The sequence below is a fragment of the Ochlerotatus camptorhynchus genome, unplaced genomic scaffold (assembly GCF_037179485.1).
Source record: "Ochlerotatus camptorhynchus isolate MF236.1 unplaced genomic scaffold, CSIRO-AGI_Acam_v1.1 ptg000402l, whole genome shotgun sequence".
Taxonomy (NCBI): domain Eukaryota; kingdom Metazoa; phylum Arthropoda; class Insecta; order Diptera; family Culicidae; genus Ochlerotatus; species Ochlerotatus camptorhynchus.
Window position 1 is genome coordinate 406,796 of NW_027040888.1, and position 22,488 is coordinate 429,283.

General features: G+C 43.3%; 1 protein-coding gene across 3 annotated transcripts in view; it reads right to left on the minus strand.

Annotated features, from left to right (window-relative positions):
• Positions 1 to 8,004: 8,004 nt before the first annotated feature.
• Positions 8,005 to 22,488, minus strand: part of LOC135710793 (uncharacterized protein DDB_G0283357) — a 404,283-nt gene continuing 389,799 nt past the window's right edge. For all 3 annotated transcript variants that reach the window (XM_065233474.1, XM_065233472.1, XM_065233473.1), the window contains exon 13: positions 8,005 to 9,104. In XM_065233474.1, coding sequence (XP_065089546.1) covers positions 9,095 to 9,104 — 10 coding nt within the window. In that variant the 3' untranslated portion in view covers positions 8,005 to 9,094. The remainder of the gene's footprint in view (positions 9,105 to 22,488) is intronic.

The following is a 22,488-nucleotide window of genomic DNA, read 5'->3' on the forward strand; positions in this document are numbered from 1 at the left end:
TTAAGCAAATTAACCATACAATTTTTATTAGGGCAGCCGAGTGAACACTGAAAAAGTGATATTAAAAACATCGATTATTTTCAAAAAAATGAATCGATTCACTAAGATCGATTCTTGCCTTAAGATCGCCCAATGCTATGCAGAACCCGTCTTCACATATGACCACCAATTATCGATGGGGGACTTCACAATTTTACGAACTTTATCTACACTATGGTAATTTGCCTCTAGATCAACAAACATCGGAATTCAACTTCAAGTTACTACCTACGACACATCAACGAGTAAGCAGCGGAGTACCTGCTCCTACAGGAAATTAAATTTAATTTCTTGAGTTGAGTATTAGTACAAAACACTAAAGAAGTCTGCACATTGTAGACGAAATATGCGTATCTGTCAAGGATAAGCAAATAAGGTAGTTGAATTAAATGGAAATTACTAATCCTTCTCTCTCTCTTTATACAGGTATTCCACTAAGACGCCTACATTCATCATGATCCGAATTTGACCAGATCCACATTATGGTCCATGGCATGATGCATATTTACTTCTGGATGAAAAATCATAAATTTTGAGTCGTCGTATGGTACCAGTATAAGAGGTGTGTTCATTTGTGCCCTATCGGAACCGGTGCCAGGTATCCTTAATGGCCAAATTGGAAAATTTTTGGGCATGGTGTCATTCTAGGAACCTTCATCATTTAAGGCCAACAGCATCATTTGGAAGCGAGCTGCAGTCTAGTTCTTTTCAGACCCTAATGTACAATGTGTCACTTTTTGTGTAGCGCTACTCCTAGAGGTAGCTGAAAGTTTCTTTGTGTATAAAGTCAATATGAAATCTCGAAATCGAGCATTAAAGCACACCATAAACTGCGTGATTAGTGATGCACATAAATATTCTTTTATGGGACGTATTTTCGAAATAATACCCAAACGTATCTCAATCGCTCTGATCCACTTCGATTGCTGTATCGCTTCTCGACCCTCTGGACAGGGTGTCTGATAATTATCCGAACAGTTTTTTTTTAAGAGTGCTACTCTACAATGTCCGATTTAAATGTCAGTCCGTAAGGTAAATTCGGTCTTGTTTTGTTTTCAAATTCTAGCAAAATGAAAATAAGTTGTTTGCTGATCAAATTTCCCATCCACCACCATCAATAAATGTTGTTTACTGTCGAGATTTTGTTCTTACAATTGATCAAACCGCAACATCCAAAATGATCAACTTTCTAAAGATTGATGGTTCGTATCCAGGAGCCATGAACCCGCTTCTGTTATGGTTTGTTTATTTGTTTTATTTGTTTATTTGTATTCCTCCATCTGACAAGGTTGTCTTAATGAAGTTGGACAGGGAAAAGCCAAATTGAGTCATGGTGAACTCAAATTGGCATAAAAACCCTGTTTCTTTTCTTAAATTAAGTACATAGAAACAGAAACTAAACATTAACAATTACACAGTTCACAGCAAAAACAATGCAAAATACAATAATTACTACAGTGTAAATTAAAAACGTTAAAATGCGGTCAGTGTCATAAAAGTGTGTCAGCAACAGTGCAGCATCGTCATTGATTGTCAGGTCCTCGTGGAAGGGTCGAAAGCAACCTGCTCATAATCAATCCATGCACATAACAGCTTTACAATCGATTACTTAGGCGGCGTTGAAAAGTAGCTGCGGAAGCTTCAAAGTCGAAAAGCTCAGATACATCATTGAAGCGAGAGGCCATGAACCGTATTGGGTCGTGTTGCCCGTATCGACTGTTGCGGGATGCCAAATGCAGGAAGTTACGCCGACGAAGGGGGCGTTCAGGTACATAAACGTTGATATCGGCAAGAATGGCAGGTGCATCCACCTCACTAGTTAATACTTTGGCGACAAAAACCGCTTGCATGTCAGACCTTCGTTTCTCCAGTGTTTCAATTCCTAACAGCATGCATCGATGTTCGTAGGGAGGTAGATTTAGATGTTCACGCCAAGGTAGATAACGAAGAGCTAGGCGCACAAATTTTCTTTGAACCGATTCTATACGGTCAACCCATATACTGCTGTACGGACACCAAACTATTACAGCAGATTCAAGGATCGAGCGAACCAAGGCGCAGTACAGTGATTTCAGACACAGAGGGTCACGGAATCCATCGGCAAGTTTAAAGATAAATCCAAGCTGCCTATTCGCTTTTGAAATCACATCAGCATAATGTGTCCGGAGGTTAAGTTCAGAGTCCAATAACACACCAAGGTCTCTAACCTGATTCAGCCGTTCTAGATCATGACCAGCAAGACGATAGTGGAAGATGATCGGATGACGTTTTCTGGAAAACGAAATAGTGTTGCATTTCGTTACACACAGTTCCAGTAAGTTCCGTTTGCTCCAATCCTCAAATGACTCCAACAAACTCTGCAGGTAGGCACAGTCCTCGATGCATGTGATTACCATGTAAATCTTAACATCATCGGCGTAGAAAACACGATTTCCAGATGGTAAAACAAACGATGCATCATTAATGAAAAGCGAAAACAATAGGGGGCCTAGGTTGCTCCCTTGTGGAACTCCGGATACAATCGGGAAGGCGGTTGAATGTGAGGAGCCTAATTTAACTTTCATAGACCGTCCTGACAGGTATGATTCGAACCAACGAACAAAGGCGACGGCTACTCCAAATTTCTCGAGTTTTCGAAGCAGAATAGCATGGTTCACTCGGTCGAATGCAGCTTTGAAATCAGTGTATATAGCATCTACTTGCATGCCAGCGTCCATCGATCGAATGCACAATGAAGTGAATTGAGTGAGGTTTGTTGTCACAGATCTTTTTGGAAAAAATCCATGCTGGGCACTAGAGATGTAATTCTTGCTAGCTTCGAACAAGGCATCGTTCACGATTATCTCAAAGAGTTTGGAGCAAGCATTCAACGACGTTATCCCGCGGTAATTGGAAATATCACACTTGTCCCCCTTTTTGTGAATAGGAATCATGACCGAAGTCTTCCACGCGGATGGGAATGTCATTCGCTGTAATGAAATATTAAACAATTTCACTAGCGGCATCAATAAGACACTTGAGCAATTCTTAAGAATGCATGCAGGAATACCATCCGAACCGTATGACGCAGAATGTTTAAGTTTACGTATCGCTTTTTGTACGTGCTCCTCAGTGATTTGGAAAATTCCAAAGTCGAGCCTATCTGATGGTGTGTCATGGATGGCTGCATTTAGATGCGAGGACGAAATCGACATGTCCGAGAAGGCACTCTTGAAGTGATCAGCAAACAGCTCACACTTGTGGGCATCTGTGCTAGCAGAGCGGGCACCGAGATACATAGACGAAGGTAACCCATTTTCCTTACGCTTCGACCGAACAAATGACCAGAAACGTTTGGGATGCAGGCGTAGATTTCTCTGCGTACGGTCTATATAACGAGCATACATTTCGCGGTTAAAGCTAGTGTATTTATTGCTGGCCAGAACAAAACGACGTTTCAGGTGTTGTGATCGATTACGTTTGAATTTCCGAAGAGCAGTACGTCGACGGCGCTTCAATCTACGAAGCCGATTGTTTGTCCATGGAGGTTTCAGAGTAGGACGCTGAAGTGGCACGTGAGCTTCGATAACACGACGTATCTCAGAGTTGAACGACTCAACGATGTCATCCAGATCTCGTTCGTCATCCAAAAATTGCCAATCAATCACAGAAAATGCTTCACTCATCAAGTCATAGTTGACACGGCGGAAATCGAATTGCGGGTTCTCGTGTGGCTGATCAAATCTCACTGGTGACGGCAAAGAAACGGCAACCTCAATAGCGGGATGTGCAGTGTCGAGTTCTACAAGAGATTCAACCGCTTTAGAAATGCTGCAGTTAGGTAGTGCTGTATCGTTCACCAGTACTAAGTCAAGAGTACGAGAACTGGCATTTTTCACAGAGTTGATTTGCGTCAGACCATTGAAACAAAAGGCATCATATAGAGCACCATCCGAAGTTGAAAAACGGGATATACTGGAATCTATATGAAGTCCGCCATCCTCTGAAGCAGTCCAATGCATGTTGGGGTGATTGTAGTCACCGAACTGAAGCGCAAAATCATGAGGTTTCAAGCATGATATTACTGAACTAACAGAATCGCTATGAAGCTGAATGAGGGACAGATCATCTCTACGATCAGGTGGTAGATATAATACTCCAATACTGACTGAACACGTTTGCAATTTGATTTTTACCCACAGCTGTTCCAAAGCATCACTAACTGGAGCTGGGTCGACACAGCAGCACAATCTGGTAGACACTGCAATCAAAACTCCACCGCCGCGCAGCTTTCTACTGTTCAGTGGATTGCGATCAGTCCGAAAAACAGTGAATGATCCACCAAATAGCTGAGTAGATAGGATGCAAGTGTCGAGCCACGTCTCGGTTAGAACTATCACATCATACTCCGAATCTGCCGCAGCGAGATAGAAGGCATCGATCTTCGTTCGGAGTCCACGGACATTTTGATAGAAGATACGAAGTTGAGAAGAAGAATATGAGGGAGGCATGCCAGTAATCTGTTGAGTCTGAGCGCAGACTGGGTGGATCACAGGACTACCACTTTCAATCTCAGGAACGAGTCGGTTGCGATGAACAAAAACAGCATCTTGCAGGACAAGGTCAGAGGGCCTCGATGCTTCTGGAGAATTACCTGCGACGTGCAGCGGCAACTGGATTGAACATGGTGAGGCTGGTGTGCTGTTATTGTCAATATTAGACCACAATTGTCGTGGAGCAGAGACGTAAGATGGTACTCTGGAAACCAAGATATTTACAGGCAGAGAAGTTGTTGTTTGCTGACTGTACTTGCCTACGGTTTGATTTTGGAAGACCCCCTCTCTCAACTCATGCGCAGAGCTGGGACGACTGTTGAACGCTGGCAGCTTAGGCTCGACTGCGATGAGAGGACTAGGGGCTTCCACAAGGCTGGCGGCAAGTGTGCGTCCCAGTGGCATGTTGAAGACAACAGGATGTGATTTGTTTTGCAATAAGCGGCTGTAAGCATCATACATTTTAGGAAGAGAATTGCTCGAATTATCATCGTACTTGCCTGAAATAGGGTTTCGGAAGACCCCATCTTCACATCCAAACGCAGGACCGGGACGGCTGGAGGTCGCTGGCAGAATTGGCTCGACTGCGATGGGTGAATTAGGGGCTTCCAAAAAGCATGCGGCAAGTGTGCGTCCCGGTGTCCGACTAGGGTAAACCACGAACGAGTTTATTGACGAATTACGACTAGAAGTGATAAGCGTTTCAGGGACAGAATTGTTCGGAAAACTAGAATACTCGCCTGCAGTTGGATTTTGGAAGACCCCTTTTCCGGACTCATACACAGGACCGGGACGGCTGAAGGTCGCTGGCTGGAGGTGCTCGACTGTGATGAGGGGATCAGGGGCTTCCAAGAAGCTAGCGGCAAGTGAGCGTCCCGGATTCGGGTAGTAGGTAATACGACGTAGTGGCTCTGGGTCTTGACTCAGTGATATCACTCCGTCATAGGCATTTGATGAGGTGACTCGCTGGATTTCGGAGTTGTCTGCGGTGTATTTATTGGCAATCCAGGCGGCTTCCAAAAATTTTCGGCTTTGCGGTTGTCAACAAATTCACGAAACAGCATTCCTTTGGGCCATGTAGAGGACGACAATGCTTTCGCCTTCAAATTTGTAGAGACGCCTACTTTGAAGGAGACAAACGACATGGTTTGGATATCTTTACTCTTAGCAACCAGTCGGATAACTTCAACATCCTCCGTTGACAAACGATGCTTGGCAAGTTCGGTGATCTGCTCAGCAGAAACGTCACGGGAAATCCGAGATAGGTATAACCAAAACTTATCCTTAGAAACGGGAACAGTTAGACGGCCTAGACTTGGAGACGGCGAATCTCCGGTAGCAGTCATAAGAGGTGGCAAGTTATTGTCCTTTTTCTCGAATAACCGTCGGCTTCCTATGGTGCGTGACCTATTACCAGACCGTCTAGAGGACACCGGAGTGGTGGAAGTGGTATTGGTCAACTTTGTGAAATTGGATCGAATTTCGATTTTCAATTCCTCCAGAATTTCCAGTTTTAGTTTCCCCAGTAGCTCAGTATGACCGCTCAGTTGTTTCTCCAAACCAGCATCGTAAGCAGCCTTCACGTTTTTCTTGTGACGAACGTCTGACATTATGGCAGCACAGGATTTACACATCCAGAAGAGCTGCCTATTCCGATCGATTTCATCCAACATTTCACTTGGCAGGTGACAGCATTTTAGGTGAAACACCGCGCTACAGAACCCACGGCAGGTAATGCGATCCTCTTGGACATCATTGGTGCAAGCGTGGCAGATTACACTCATTTTGCAGGAACAAGGCGATGCAGACCAACAACGAAATTCCAACGTAGCGCAATACAACAGTAGGGTCCAGACGACAGCAATTCGCCGAAATTTATGCAGCAGTTACACCACGAGCTCAATGAAAGATTGCAAGCTTAAAAGTTTTGCTGGCAGATGGCGCTTCGGAAAAAAAAAAAATTCGCGTGGGGAGTGCTTGGGAAAGTGTATGTAAACAATGAGTCACTTTCACTTTATCACCGCACCACGAAAATCACAACACACCGATCGAAATTCACGAAAACAGAAAGCAGTAGTACAAAAACTGAATCACGAACGACGAAAAAGTATTTTATAACCGATATAACACCGAAAAAAGTATCACTAATTAACGACCTAATCGCAGCAGAAAACGTAGCTAGCAGTGTTGCCAGTAATCTTGATGGGCTGGAATAATTGGTAGGTTCTCATTACAAAGGAAGCTAACCATGGGCATGCCATCATTCCGGTAAAATCGATTTGATTGTGCAACAAGAGCCTACAAATTCACCAGTTTGACATCCAAAAAACCTCTCGAGTCAAAGGTTGCCAAATCATTGGATTTTCAGTGGATATTTTAAAATGAACAATCTATGTGGATTGATTTTGTTTTAAAAGTACCAAAATTATGAAATTACATGACCTTCGATTTGTTCGGATAATTCTCAGACACCCTGTAATTCAATGACTAGAATAAAAATAAGCGGAAAACCCCCACACAGAAAAAAAAATGCATACAATTTGAATACCGAACAGCAGGTCCGTACTTATTCAAGGGCTCCGAAAGTCATTAAAATGTAACCAGTTGGGTGGATTTTCTAAAACCAAGGTGGTGGGTAGGTAGGCATCGAAAGGAGTGCACGTGTCTATTTCATCATGCATATCAATCAATACGACAAAAAGGTGAACAAATTGCACCGACCGCGACGCGATTTGAACTTCTGCATCGCAACCAAACCGACGACGGCCAGGACGCGGGATGCATGGGCTGATCCTCTCGCACAATCGACCCCAACCGACCGACGACGACGATGATGATGCGCCCGGGATTGATCGATTTTATGGAAATGATAACCGTCCCCCGTTCCCGCCGTAGGTTTGGGTCTTCCACCTTGTGTCGGAATTTCCAGCTGCTGTTATTGCAAAATAAAGGGCATTTTTCCATTTTTTGTTGTTGTTGTCCGTTTGTGCTTGGATGGATTTTCAATGCATATTATTCACTCTTTTTTTTCAGTGTAGGTTATTGCTTTCAACCCTCTTGTTCAGCTCGTCGTCTGTTGGGTAAAAGGCCGGCAGCCGGAACCATATCATCGGCATCATCATCGACGTTTTTCCTCGCTCGGAAAATCGGAGGAAATTCTGAGCGAGCGGGAGAGGGCCAACGTTTGTGGATAGGATTTTCGCCCGAGGCCAGATTGGCTGAATGAATGAGCTCCCGCTGGTGTGAGTGTGTGTTTGTACAGGAAGGGAAAAAATGCGTAAAATATTTAGTTGTTGAACGAAATCCAATCATAACAATAAATGTGTTTTCAATAAATTGTTTTCCTGCAGGATGCATTTTTTCTCGCGTGAGCATTGGAGCTGAAGCCTCTTCGGATCGTTCGGATACCTTTTAGCAGTGACTACCGCCGGACTTTCGTAAATAAACGTTTATGATTTATTTTCATAAATTTTCACTCGGTTCCATCAGTTCAGAGGTTGGAAGTAGAATTTGATTTTCGTGGCCATCTTCTTCGTAAGGTTGTGTTTTGTTTTGTGTTTCTTTTGTTTTTTTTTTTGGTTTACCAATTTACTTTGATTTGCGTTCTTTTAAATGTCTAAGATTGTTCCTTAAAAATACAAGAGTCGAAAATCTTACGACACACCGATTGACAGGGAAATGTTGTTTTTAAAAATTCTTCGTTTTATAATCGACTTTAATCAACACTGAGAACTGTAGCTGCTCTGACTGGTTGTGGTGGCAAGCCCTACCCAAACAAGTATATAAGTATCTGTATATGTTTGCACGTATGTGTATAAGAACAAGGGAAGAAGGGGGCTAGGGAGATGCGTGTTTCTAATCATTTCAATACAAACACCGGCAGTAACATTCACTATTAATACATGTATACTTACTTAATAAAAATGTTTACTAAAACTTTAGTATTTGGTACGCAATTGCAGTTGTAGAACGATTAAATTATACTGAGGAAGAGACGTGCAGCAAAATAGAGGTTGATTTGGAGTACATTTAAAAATTCTCTTAAAAAGTATACATATCTAAAAACACATCTAAAGAAGCGTTCAGCGAGAAACGTTCAACATCAAACATCTACTGTGTCTTATCGTTATTTTTTTTCGGTTGATAATCCTTTCAAATTTACACAAATTTTGTTTTTCTCTCGCTTTCTGTCTCGAAAGGCTTAAAAGTAAAACACAACACTTTGAATATTTTTACTGCATCCTTACGTAGTAGGCTATGACGTATAAAAAAAAAAAGAACTGCTTCGTTGCTACCGTTTTTTTTGTCCCCCTTCCGCTTCACCATCAACTCTGCTGCGATGCGGGTTTCGGTTTCGGTTTCGGTGTGACAAGGCTTCGTTTTAAATCTCCAGATATCGCAGCAGCCCTGCAGCGCAGCGTGGTGGCGTTGACGTCACTGATGGAGTCTGGTTGTCTGGCAACTACGGTGACGACGGCCAAACAGTCTCTCTCTCTACAGCTCGGTGCTCATTTCGCCAACGATTACTGTGCCCTGTAATTACGTAAATCAATAATAAAAAAAAGAGTTAAAAACTGACGGTTAGCAGGCTACTTGGTGACATTTTTGGCTGTGTTCGGTAGCTACGTACTACAAGGAAGGGGTTTTTTTTTGTTTTCGGGGGCAGGGTGGTTTTTAATTAAAATTTGTTTTAATGTGCAATTTTAATGAACTTTCGGCTGACCATAGCGTTCCGGAGGAAAGCGTTTGGTTTTTTGGTTGCTGTTTGGCACGGATTCCATGGTCAAAAGGATACCAATTTTGAGGGTTTCCAGAAGCTGAAACAACTTTCTGTAGAGATTGTAGAAATCTGGAATGGGACTTGACAATCGAGCTGCTCACTGTTCTTAATGTTTTTGATAAATGTCCTTCGAAAATGCGTGCGTGGTGTTTGACGGAGCTACAACACTGCAGTATTGGAGGCAATGTCTGGAGTCGCTGCCACCCCCGTAGTTGTCCCTGACGAAAGTAGAATATCGGCTGATGAGGACTAGATAGAGCTGGAATTAGGGCGTAACAGCTTTTGTAAACAATGACTTCTATCAATGATTTCTAGAAACTCAAGGCTTGTCCAAGCAAATCAATACCACAATCAGGTAGGGGAAGACTTCCCCTAACCGATGCTTATGTTGGTTTGCGTGGGTGTACCTTGAATTCCTAGAAATATTCGAGAGAAGTCATTATTTACAAAAGCTGTTAGGCCCTAATTCCAGCTCTATCGAGAGGTGATAGCAGCGATTAAATCAACCAAGAACATGGTGTCAACCAGGCCGCTGGTGTCGATGGAGTGATCAACCTCGAGTTGAAAAGTAGTAGTCGTTCTGGCCCTGCTGTTGAGGACGGTGATGGGGTCTTCCAAGCTTCCACCTCAGGCAAGTATGACTGCAATCGAAGCAATCCGGTACCTGACTTGCTCCCAAGTTTCAGCTCTGTTCGAGGGACAGGAATGGCAGAGAAAGCACAACCGACACGATAGTTGCTTCGTGTGATCCGTCAAAATCTCAACTACATTTTTATTATCAAAACGTCCGAGGGCTTAAAACCAAAATCACCGACGTCTTCCTTGCAACCTCGGAAAACAGTTATCATGTGTTTGTTTTCACGGAAACATGGGTATGGGTAAAGATCTCATCCGAAACAAGGTCTATCTTCGTTGGTGTTTCATACGTACCACCAGAGAAGTCCGCTGATTGCGAGTGCATCCAATCTCACGCTGACATTGTTTCGGAAATTAATGAAATGATGGGATCAGGGTTGCTTCCACTCACTTGCGATAAAAAAATATTTTTCGAAACTATGCAATCATTATATGTTATAATGCTATGTTGTACTTGTAAGTAACAAGAAGAGGGTGTAAAGTATGTGTTTGACTCATAAAACCTGTCAATTTCGCTTTGAGAGTGTCACAATCAGCGATCTTATGATTCGTGAGCGTTCACTCAGAGTGAGCGCTCACGAGTCGTAAAATCGCTGATTGTGACGCACTGAAAGCAATATTGACAGATTTTATGTGTCAAACATATACTTCATGACCTCTTATTGTAACGTACAAGTACTAATTAGCATTATACTATATCATGATATCATAATTCCGAAAAACATTTTTTTATAGCAAGTGAGTGGAAGTAACCCTGGATGGGATCATCTTTTTCGGGGATTTCAATCAGCCTCGAATCGTCTGGAAATCAGTGAACAACGTCTACGCATTTCCTGATCCTCTGGACAGCCTTGCTTTTGGAGGGTTGAGACAACGAAATATGATACGGAATCACTTGGACAGAACGCTTGATTTGATATTTTCGAACGACTGCATGACAGATTGCAGTTCAGTTGATGAGGCCCCGGAGTCGGTTGTGGATATCGATCCTCATCATCCAGCTCTTGTTTTCACGGTGTATTGTTCAGCAATCTTTCCATTTGTTGAGAACGTCGATGAACATGATCGTGACTTTAGTAAAGTTGATTGTGACGCACTCAACTCTATGCTTTCTCAAGTTGATTGGTCTACTGTTTGTCGGTGTAGCAACGTAGATGATGCTGTTAGTTGCTTCAACAATATACTATATTGCTTCACATTCTGTGTTCCGTTGTCAAGACCTCGGAGAAAACCTGCTTGGTCCAATTCTCGCTTACAGTACCTTCGACGTATTCGATCTAAGATGCTTAAACGCTTCTCGGCACGCAAAAATGGCATCACCAAACTGGCGCTTGCACGAGCCAGTCACAACTATCGGAGCTACAACCGTTACTTGTACGGCAGATACGTAAGACGTGTTCAGGACAATCTGCGAAGAAATCCTAAACAGTTCTGGAATTTTGTAAACACTAGGGTCCCTGCCCGTGGACGCATTCGACATTGATATTTTCGATGTTAATCAGACGATGGTGGAGAATGCACTGAAAAAGCTGAAATCATCTGTATCACCTGGACCGAACAGTATTCCTGTGTGCATATTGAAAAAATGTAGTGACATGTTGATTACACCTCTGCAAGCTATATTCAACCTCTCTCTTCGAAGCCAGCAGTTTCAATCGCTTGGAAGATGTCATGCAGTCTATCTTCAAGAAAGACAGTAAAGTGGATGTGTCGAACTATCGTGGAATAACTTCGATGCCTGCCGGATCCAAATGCTTTGAGATAATTCTCAATGATATTATGTTCCAGGCCTATAAAACGTACATTTCAACATCTCAGCATGGATTTTTTCCGCAAAGTTCAGTCATCACTAATCTGTGTGAATACACGTCGTTTTGCATCAGCGAAATGGAGCAAGGAGGTCAAATCGACAGCATATACACTGACATAAAGGCTGCGTTCGACTCAGTTAATCACGATATTCTGTTGGCTAAGCTGGAGCGACTAGGAGCATCTTCGAGAATTTGTAGTTGGCTGAGATCATATTTGACTGGCCGTCAATTGTTCGTGAAAATTGGATCAGCCGTGTCTGCACCTTTCATTCCTCGATGTGGGGTGCCGCAAGGGAGCTGTTATTCGCGTTGTTCTTCAATGATGTGTCCCACGTTCTTCTGAATTGCTGCCTAATGTTCTACGCAGACGATTTGAAAATCTACCTGTTTGTTAGGAGCACCAATGATTGCCGTCAATTGCAACAACAGCTAGATTTGTTTGTCAGTTGGTGTGCACTGAATCATCTAGCAGTCAGTGTGTCCAAATGCTGTATCATATCCTTTCCAAGAACGAGAAATCCTATCCTACATGACTATACTATCAATGGCACTGTACTGAATCGGGTTGATCATGTTAAAGACTTGGGTGTGGTACTGGATTATCAACTCACATTCAAAATTCACTATTCGGAAATAGTTGATAAAGCAAATCGTCAACTTGGATTTATTCTCAAGATAGCGAACGAATTTGATGACCCTCTGTGTTGGCGATCTATGTATTGCTCGCTAGTTTGATCAATTCTTGAATTTGCTTCTGCCGTCTGATCTCCGTACGATGCTGTGTGGATTTCACGAATCGAATCAGTGCAGCGAAAATTTGTGAGATGTGCTCTACGAGGCTTGCCATGGACCGGTTCATTACGACTACCACCCTACGAGCACCGCTGTGCGCTGCTTGGTATTGAACCGCTAGTGGATAGACGCAAGTTCAGCCAAGCTATCTTAGCAGACAACATTTTACGCTCCGAAATAGACTGCCCTGCATTGCTGAGTCAGCTCAACATCTACGCCCCTCAACGAGTGCTGCTATCTAGACAGCTATTGCGCCAGCCAACGAGACGAACACAGTACGGATCCAACAATCCCAGCGATTCGATGAGTCGAAGACTCCAAGACAATTACAGCTTGTTTGACTTCAATATCTCTACCAACGTCTTTCGAAACCGCCTACGGAATCGACCAGAATGATTTTGTTTTTTCTGTGCAACGTGTTAAAGTTTTTTTTTTAGTTAAGTTTTATTCATTAAGACCACGATGTCAGATGGATTTATACAATAAATACAAATACAAAAACTTGAATGTTGACTTCTTCGAGCACCTTGCAGCGGTCTTCAATAAGTGTTTGGTGCTTGGCTACTTCCCTGCATGCTGGAAGTTAGCCAAAGTCATTCCAATCCACAAGCCTGGCAAGACCCTACCAGTGCCAAAAGCTATCGCCCCATCAGTCTCTTGTCCTCCATCTCGAAGCTATTCGAAAAGATGATACTCAGCCGTCTGCTGGTGTTTTCAAATGATAATAACATCTTTATCAAAGAGCAGTTCGTGTTTAGGAAAGGCCACTCTACCATCCACCAACTCGAAAGGGCTACTAACATTATCAAGCGGAACAAGTCCGTTTCCATGGCATTGTTGGACGTCGCGAAGGCGTTCGACAATGTCTGACATGATGGCCTAGTGTACAAACTACATCGATACAACTTCCCGATCTTCCTTGTTAAGATCATCTAAAACTGCTTGTCGGGCAGATAAGGGTAGCCTCCTTGGTCCTATCCTCTTCAACATCTTTACGTCAGATGTTCCTCCCCTTCCGGGTGGTGGTATTTTGTCAATGTTTGCAGATGACACTGCCATCATCTATAAGGGTCGAGTGATACGTGCTCTAACGAAAAAAACTCCAATCAGGCCTGGATGTTCTGTCCGACTATTTCAAAAGCTGGAAGATTTGTATCAATGCAGCTAAAACACAGTCCACACTATTTACACACTCCAATTCACCTCGGCTTGTCCCGTAACTGTAACTTAAAAGTCCACCTTGATAATACCAACAATCAATACGAAACTATCGATTTGAAATTGGCTCACTACCCAAGTAACATTGCAAGTTTTATAGAGGTTTTATAGCATTCTACAAGTCTAAATCATGGTCTACAGAACCCTCATAAAACCAGAATTGTTACTTGGGTACTTGACTAGCCTATTGGTCCCAAGCAAATCGATTAACGTACCCCATTCTAGTCAAAATTCTAGTACTACGCAATGTTTGTTTTGATTCGCTATGAAAGTTTGACAGGTAAAATGAGGGGTTATTGGATTTTCCTATGTTTCGAAGGGTGAATCGATTAGCTTGGGACCGAAGATAGTACCAGAGCTGAGCCAAAAAGTTGAGCTCGTTTCATCGGGACCTACTAGTCTTAGAGTTACCTCTATGATAATACTTCCATTGAATGGTCAAGTGAAGTCATCTACCTTGGTCTTACCCTTGATAGCAAGTTGCTGTTCCGTTCCCATGTGGACAAATCATCTACCAAGTGGAACATCTTGATTAGGTAGCTCTATCCACTTATCAACAGAAAGTCCACCCTTTTCATTCAAAACAAGCTTGCCGTCCACAAGCAAATCATCCGCACCGCCATTGAGTATGGAACGCCAATCTGGGAGAGCTGTGCTGAGTGCCATCACCACAAACTCCAATGGATCCAGAACAAGATCCTTAGGATGATCCTCAAGAGTCCCCCGTGGACTCGAAATTCTGAGATCCACCGCCTGACTGGTCTTCAAACACTGGATGAGCGGAGTATGCTAATCCTTGAAAGGTTCAAAGACGCTTGTCTGAGATCATAGGCGATGTTGCAAGTTAGGTTAAATTATTCATAGTTATGTAGGTTATCAAATTATGTCTTTCAATTTAACCAAAAATGAATCCCAACGGGGTATTCTGTAGGCTAGTTGAAAAAAAAAAGTAGTTCTGAGATCGTTCGATTGCGTTGTTCCGTTTTTTCTCGCGTTGAATAGAGACGCTCTTGCTGACTCTACCATCCCAAGTAGCATTGCAGGTTTTATCGCGGTTTCATAGCATTCTACAAGTCTAATAATGGTCTACAGAACCTTCATAAAACCAAAATTGTTACTTGGGATGGGTAAAAAATCGCACGGTGGCGCATCCCGGGAAACGGCCTAGGCCTCAAGACAACAGTGACAGTGCGACAGCCACGAAGAAGCTTCTCGAAAACAATCGGTTCTCCGTTCTGAAGGACGGTGCAGAACCGGTGACGGAAACAGGACCGCCGAAGAAGGACAGAATGCCTCCCTTCTACGTGAAGGGCTTCCCTCCCGGACTGCGGGAAAAAATAAACTTCTTCATCACGCAGGGCGTCCGGTGCACCATCCAGCTGTGCACGGAAGGATACAAACTGATGGTTCTGACATTGAAATATTACAAGGCGGTACAGGCCATACCGGACCAATCAAAGGTGGAGTACTTCTTCCACGACATCGAGGCTGTTAAGCCGTTCAATGTGGTCCTGCGAGGACATGGACACAGGCGTCCTCTTGAAAGAGCTGGTGGCTCACAAGATGGCCCGCCACAACAAGGCCGTCAAGTACCGCGACCAGCTATACCTGGTCCACCTTGAGAAGAACTCAACAACTTTGATGGACCTCCAGGGCATCCGCGTCCTGTTCAACATAGTGGTGAAGTGGAAGCGGTACAAGCCAGTCAGTCGTGGAGTCACCCAATGCTTGAACTGCCTGCTGCTCACAAAGCTACAAGCAAGGCCTGCCCGAAGCACCGCGAGTACATTAAGATCCGGAAGAAAGTATCGACGAGAAACCGCAACTGGCCGCAAGAAAGTGCTGGAAATTAATGATCAGAACTTCCCACCGGTTCCACGACGACCGATTCTAGTGCTGCCGCCGCTGCCACTCAATCAACGATTGGCTGCTACTCGTACCGCCGCTACTGCTACTCAAGCTCAAACTTCCGGAGCCCCTGAAAACTCAGGTCAACAGACGACTGTTGCTCGACTGGCGTCAGGATGAACCGTCCCTACCGCAGCCCGAAATCAACAATGGTTCTTGGTTCACCTCAGCGGAACTAATGATCATCTTCCTCAAGATGCACGACATTGCCAACACCATCAAAAACAAAACCGACCAGCTCCAAGCTGTGGCTACCTTCATGCTCAGTTATGGACCGTGAGCTCATCAAAATCGCAAACTGGAACGCTTGCTCGGTCAAGAGCAAAATTATCGAGTTCATTGACTTCCTCAACGAACATCGACATCGACATCGCTATCATCACCGAAACTTACATGCACAAACTGGATCGGACAAGCTCTGGAGGTGGTGGAGTGGCCATCGCTACCAGGAACAACATCTGCTGCCGGCTGCTACCTAGTTTCCAGCTGAAAATAGTTGAAGCATTGGGAGCGGAAGTCTTCACACCCGTCGGCCCCGTCACCATCATTGCGGCCTACTGCCCGAAACAAGCAAACGCCAGGGATGGATCCGCGGTAGATCTGCGGAGGGAGTTTGTCAAGATAACACGACACCATACAAAATTCATCATCGCTGGCGACCTGAACGCCAAACATCAAGCTTGGGGCAACCAAAGGCGGTATCAAAACGGCACCGTCCTGAACGATGACATGCAAGAGGCTCACTACACCATCCTGGCGCCGGACACTTCCACCCGGCTGAGTCGGTCCGGCGTGCACTCCATCATCGACATCTTCGTCAGCAACATGGGAGACAACATCTCGCAACCTGTGACCCACCAGGAGCTGAGTTCGGACCACTATCCGGTGGTGGCCGATGTGAGCTCATCCGTCAACCGATTCCAAGCTTCCCGACGCAACTACCATCGCGTCAGCTGGGATCAGTTGCAACACTGTGTCGACTCCACTGTCGACTACGGTGTCCTTCCGGAGGCGCCCGAAGACGATGACCGTTGTCTGCGTTCCATCGAGGAGGCGATATCCCGGGCCAGGGAACAACACGTGCCAATATCCAGACAGGTGAGCAATACTCTGTACCTTGACAGATCTACCAAATACATTATAAGACTCCGTAACACAATTCGAAGGCAATACCAGCATTCTGGCTTACCTGTCTTGAAGACACACAGTAATTGCCTAACAAAAACCATCCAAGCCAGGATGGTGGACCTCAGAAACCAGGACTTTGCTAACAGGATCCGCTCTCTCCCAGATTGTGCAAAGCCCTTTTGGCACTAATCAAAATTCTTAAAAATAAGCTAAGCCTATTCCACCACTCCGTTGCTACGGCAACCCAGTGGTTCATCTGATAACTCGTGAAGAGAAGGCTGTCGCGATTGGTCAACACTTCGTCAGCTCCCATAATCTCGGACAAAACATCGTCAGCCCTTACGAAGCTGAGGTTGCTGAAAACGCAACCAACCTCCATCAGATTCCCAATATTTGTTCTGAGGAATCCGAGATTACGGCTGACGAACTGTTGGCCTATATCAGATCATCTAAAAACATGAAGGCCCCAGGTTTCGACAACATCCTGAATCTGGAACTCAAACACTTGAGTTCCAGATTCTACAACCATCTGGCACTGAATTTTAATCCAATCTTAGATCCATAGGCCAACATTAGAGCTATTGGATGGATGCGATGGATCCCTACCGTAGGGGTACTAGCTTTAATGATTGGTATACTCGGCTAAAGTACTTTTTCCGAGTTTACAAAGTAAAAGACGAGGACAAAATGGCTTACTTCGTTACTCTTAGTGGGCCAGTAATTTTTGAGGAGATTAAGGTTCGATTCACTTTGATGCATTTTTGAAAAATTCAAATGCAGTTTTTTCACGCATAATTTCAGATTACAAAAAGCTCGCGTCATTCTATTCTTTTTGCTATTTTACACAGATTTTTGCAATCTGAAATGATGTGTCGAAAAAAACTGCATTTGAATTTTCGAAAATGCAATAAAGTAAATTGAACCTTAAGTTACTGTATCCAGCGGGGAATTTTGAGGATGCAAAGTTCGATGATTTGATTTCTAAACTAAAAAGCCGGATGGAAAAGACTGACCCAGATCTGGTCCAGAGGTATAAATTTAGTACCAGGGTACAAAACCCTGATGAGACAACGGAAGATTATATTTTGTCTCTGAAGTTGCAAGCCGAATTTTGCGCTTGTGCTCATTTCAAAGAGGTCGCCATTTTAAAATATTATAGCAGGTCTCCAATACAAAATTTTAAGACAAAGGCTCATTAGTGAGGACAAGCTTACATTGGCAAATGCCAAGAAAATTATTGTTACATGGTTCCGGGAGACAGTACGGGTCAGCGTACGGGAAACTGTCGAGGACTTTTGAGTTAGCCAATAAATACTAAAGAGGGGAGTACAATGGAGAACCCGGAAGCAACAGAGGACCTGTTAAGGGCCGTTTTGGAATCAAACCGTACAATAGGCCACAGCAAGTACTAGAAGAAAGGAGCTACGCACCAAGGGCTGTCAGATTTGGCCAAAGAAGGGAGAACTCAGAGCGATAGCGACCGGATTACTACCAAATGGTGTGTAATTTTTGCGGCGTTAAGGGTCATATCAAAAAGAGATGCTTTAAGCTCAAGAATCTACATAGGGATGCAGTTAATCTAGTGGATTCTTACCAACCGGGTCCATCGACCGACACATCAGCGAATTATTTTGAAAGATGAAGGCCAACGACTCGGAAGAGAAGGATAGCGACTCAGTTAATTTGGAATGCATGATGGTTTCGTCTATAAATAAAATTAGCAACCCTTGTCTGATAAAGGTGGATATTGAGGGTCATTTGATTGATATGGAGGTTGATTGTTAATTTTCATACTATTTTGAGGCTACTCATTAGACTGATGCAAAATTTGAAATTTTCGCTCCACAGTGTTCAAACGGTTTCACATCGGGCCCTGATCAGCCTCCGAAAGTTTAAACTCATTTGATAAGAAACTAACTTGACACAAACCATTTGAAGTTTATATGGAAACTACTATGGGAAAACAAAACTTTTTGTTCATTGTCTTTTAGCCTTTTTACATATTGTACTGTTAACAAATTCAATTGCTATTCTTATGGGAATTTTTATCAGCTACAACTTTGCAGAAAATCGTTTTTCAGCCAAACGTCAAATTAAAGAGTTATTAATTGTTTAAGAGATTGATAATCTTATGGCAAGATTGAACAACTGTATTGTGGGCAACACTGTATTCTGCAGTGTGACATAGTAGCCATGATTTTTGTCCTCTATTATACGCGCCATAAACACCAATGTTGCCTGCTGAACAGATGATTGAGCATAATCATAAGACATCAGTGACATGAATCATTAATAACTTTTGTTCCTTACATTTGATCGACAACTGGTCTTTAACAAAGTTTTAACTGAGAAAATTTTCAACAAGCTCAGCTATCATTTCTAAAGTAGAGTGAACTGGTGAATTTTGAAATAGATATGAATCGAAATTATAGTTTTTCCATCTATCTATCTAGGGGAATTTACGTATTCTCGGCAACCTAAGCAGCGACCTTCTTTCTATAGCATTTTTCTCTAAGGAACGCACACATATGCATTATTGGTTTGTTTACAATCTTTTGCTGTCAGCTGCTCTAACAATTTCAGTCGAAAGAATTGTCAAAAACTGTTTCGAAACGCTTTTACAAAGCTCCAATCTTCTCTAGTGAGAGCGAGTATTGTCGGCAACCAGTTTTTCTTCGGCAACCGTTCCATTTGAACTGCATGTAAATCTGCTGTTCTATTATCGGCAACTCGAAATCAGCTACAATTTATAGTGCGTGTGTTGCATTTCAAGAAAACCTTGCTAGATTGCTTTTTCTCAGTGATAAAAATATAGTCAAATTGAAGCTGAAAGCATAAAGAATCGTTTGCATGCATTCAGCGAAGTGTTTTCGTAAGAAAATCCAGTGAAAATAGTGTTTCAATTTGGGTTTCCGAAAATAGTCTGGCATGCCGAAGCCGTCATTTCCCCTATATATATAAAAATGAATTTCTGTCTGTCTGTCTGTCTGTCTGTCTGACCCTTTTAGACTCGGAAACTACTGAACCGATTGGCGTGAAAATTTGTATACAGGGGTTTTTGGGGCCGTGGAAGGTTCTTATGATGGTTCGAGACCCCTCCCCTTCTGTAAGGGGGGCTCCCATACAAATGAAACAGAAATTTCTGCATAACTCGAGAACTAATCAAGCAAATGGAACCATATTAGGCATGTGGGGGCGAGTGTGGGGGTATAAGGAGATAATAGGGGGGGGGGGGGGGGGGCTACGTACAATATAGCATGTTCTTTTTTAATCGGCGCATAAACTCAAGCTAATATTGAATCCCGAGCAAGACCGGTAGTAATATAAACTTCAAATGGTTTGTGCCGAGTCAGTTTCTCACTAAATGAGCTCAATTTTTTGGAGGCTAATCAGGGCCCAATTTAGAACCGTTTGAGCACTGTGGAGCGAAAATTTCAAATTTGCATCAGTCTACTACTCATAGTATAATCTTACTCTATTTCTCTGGGAAGTTAAGAAATGTTCCAACCTGAAAAAAATCCTAGACCGGCCAGGAATGTAGCTGCGCCTTAACCGACTGAGCAAAGAGAGGCTCCAAAAGCAGCCATGATAGTGGCTATTTGTGGATTCTATCAATTTTGTCCCTAAATGTGGGTCATTCCAGCTCAAGTGTATACAAAGTTGTGGTCAATGTCACTGATGTCAATTAAACACACGGAGAACAAATTAAAGGGTGATACGGTCAAAATTTGGTCAATATCAACTTGACGTATTTCTTTCAATTTTGCATTTAAAAAACCTGAACACCCCTCATTTTGAAGGTGTGTGTGTGTAGAATGTTGCTCCTATTTTGATTTTGAAATTCACTCTTCAGTTGTCAAAATGCCGTCCAAGCAAGAAGAGCAGCGTATCAAAATTTTGCTCGCGCATCGCGAAAATCCGAGCTACTCGCACGCAAAGTTGGCAAAATCGCTAAAAGTTGCCAAATCAACCGTTACAAATGTAATTAAAGTGTTTGGGGAACGTTTGTCGACAGCCAGGAAGTCTGGATCGGGGGGAAATCGAAAACCGGAAGCCGCTGAGACGACAAAGAGAGTTGCCGGTAGTTTCAAGCGAAACCCTAACCTCTCTCTCCGAGATGCCGCAAATAAGCTGGGTGTATCGTCTACAACCGTGCATCGAGCCAAAAAACGAGCCGGACTATCGACTTACAAGAAGGTAGTGACTCCAAATCGCGATGATAAACAAAATACGACGGCCAAAGCGCGATCCCGGAGGCTGTACACGACGATGCTGACGAAGTTTGACTGCGTGGTAATGGACGACGAAACCTACGTCAAAGCCGACTACAAGCAGCTTCCGGGACAGGAGTTTTATACGGCAAAACGAAGGGGAAAGGTAGCAGATGTTTTCAAGCACATGAAACTGTCAAAGTTCGCAAAGAAATATCTGGTTTGGCAAGCCATCTGTACCTGTGGCTTGAAAAGCAGCATTTTCATAGCTTCCGGGACTGTCAACCAAGAAATTTACGTGAAAGAGTGTTTGAATAAACGTCTGCTGCCTTTCCTGAAGAAACACGGTTGTTCCGTACTGTTTTGGCCGGATTTGGCATCTTGCCATTACGGTAAAAAGGCCATGGAGTGGTACGCCGCCAACAACGTGCAGGTGGTTCCCAAGGACAAGAACCCTCCCAACACGCCAGAGCTCCGCCCAATTGAGAAATACTGGGCTATTGTCAAGCTGAACCTAAAGAAGACCAAAAAACCTGCTAAGGGCAAGCAGCAGTTCAAGGCAAACTGGCTTTCTGCGGCGAAGAAGGTGGACAAGGTGGCTGTACAAAATCTGATGGCAGGGGTCAAGCGTAAGGCCCGGCAATTCGGATTTGGAAAAGCGGAAGCCTAACTGAATATTTTTCCTGAATTTTATACTAATTGAACTTGAAAAAGAAATTTAATTTGATTTTTTAAATAAACGATTTCACCGATTTACACGCGTTTTCCCTTGACCAAATTTTGACCGTATCACCCTTTATAGCAGACGCAATTATTTTTCCGGTCAAAATAACTATATTGTTCAATTGTTTTAGAGATAGCACGAAATTATAGTTGATTTGACTATAAATAGAGGCCAACAACTATAGTCCATAGTTGGCTCCTCGGTTGGCTCAACTATATTTTTCAGTATATGAACAAACGTCAAACTTCAAAATACAACTATGCTTTAGTTGATTCAAGAAAACTATTGTTGGGGAAGCAAAATTTTGCAATGTTTATTAAACGAACTGCTCTTCATTATCGACATATTAAGGAAATTTGTTTTGCTTCTTTATCGATCTCAAAAACACAACTGCCAAATCGGGGGAGAGGTAGCTCATCGATTCTTCCGGTTCGCCTCCTAGCATCGTGCTATCAGGTACCAGGCGATAACCAGGGAAGTTGATCGATAGCTCGATGACGTCATTTCGTTGGCGTCTGCAATGGGAAATTCTCATAGCAGGCGTTGACGATGGGACGTTGTCGAGTTGTTGAATAGCAAATATCGTGGTAACTCACCGATTACCTATCGATCTGCCAAATTTGGAAAGACGTCTGCATTGAATTGTCTCATATAATAATATTCCGCCCACTATATCACAAGAAATTGCTAGTAGCTGAGTGGAATGGAG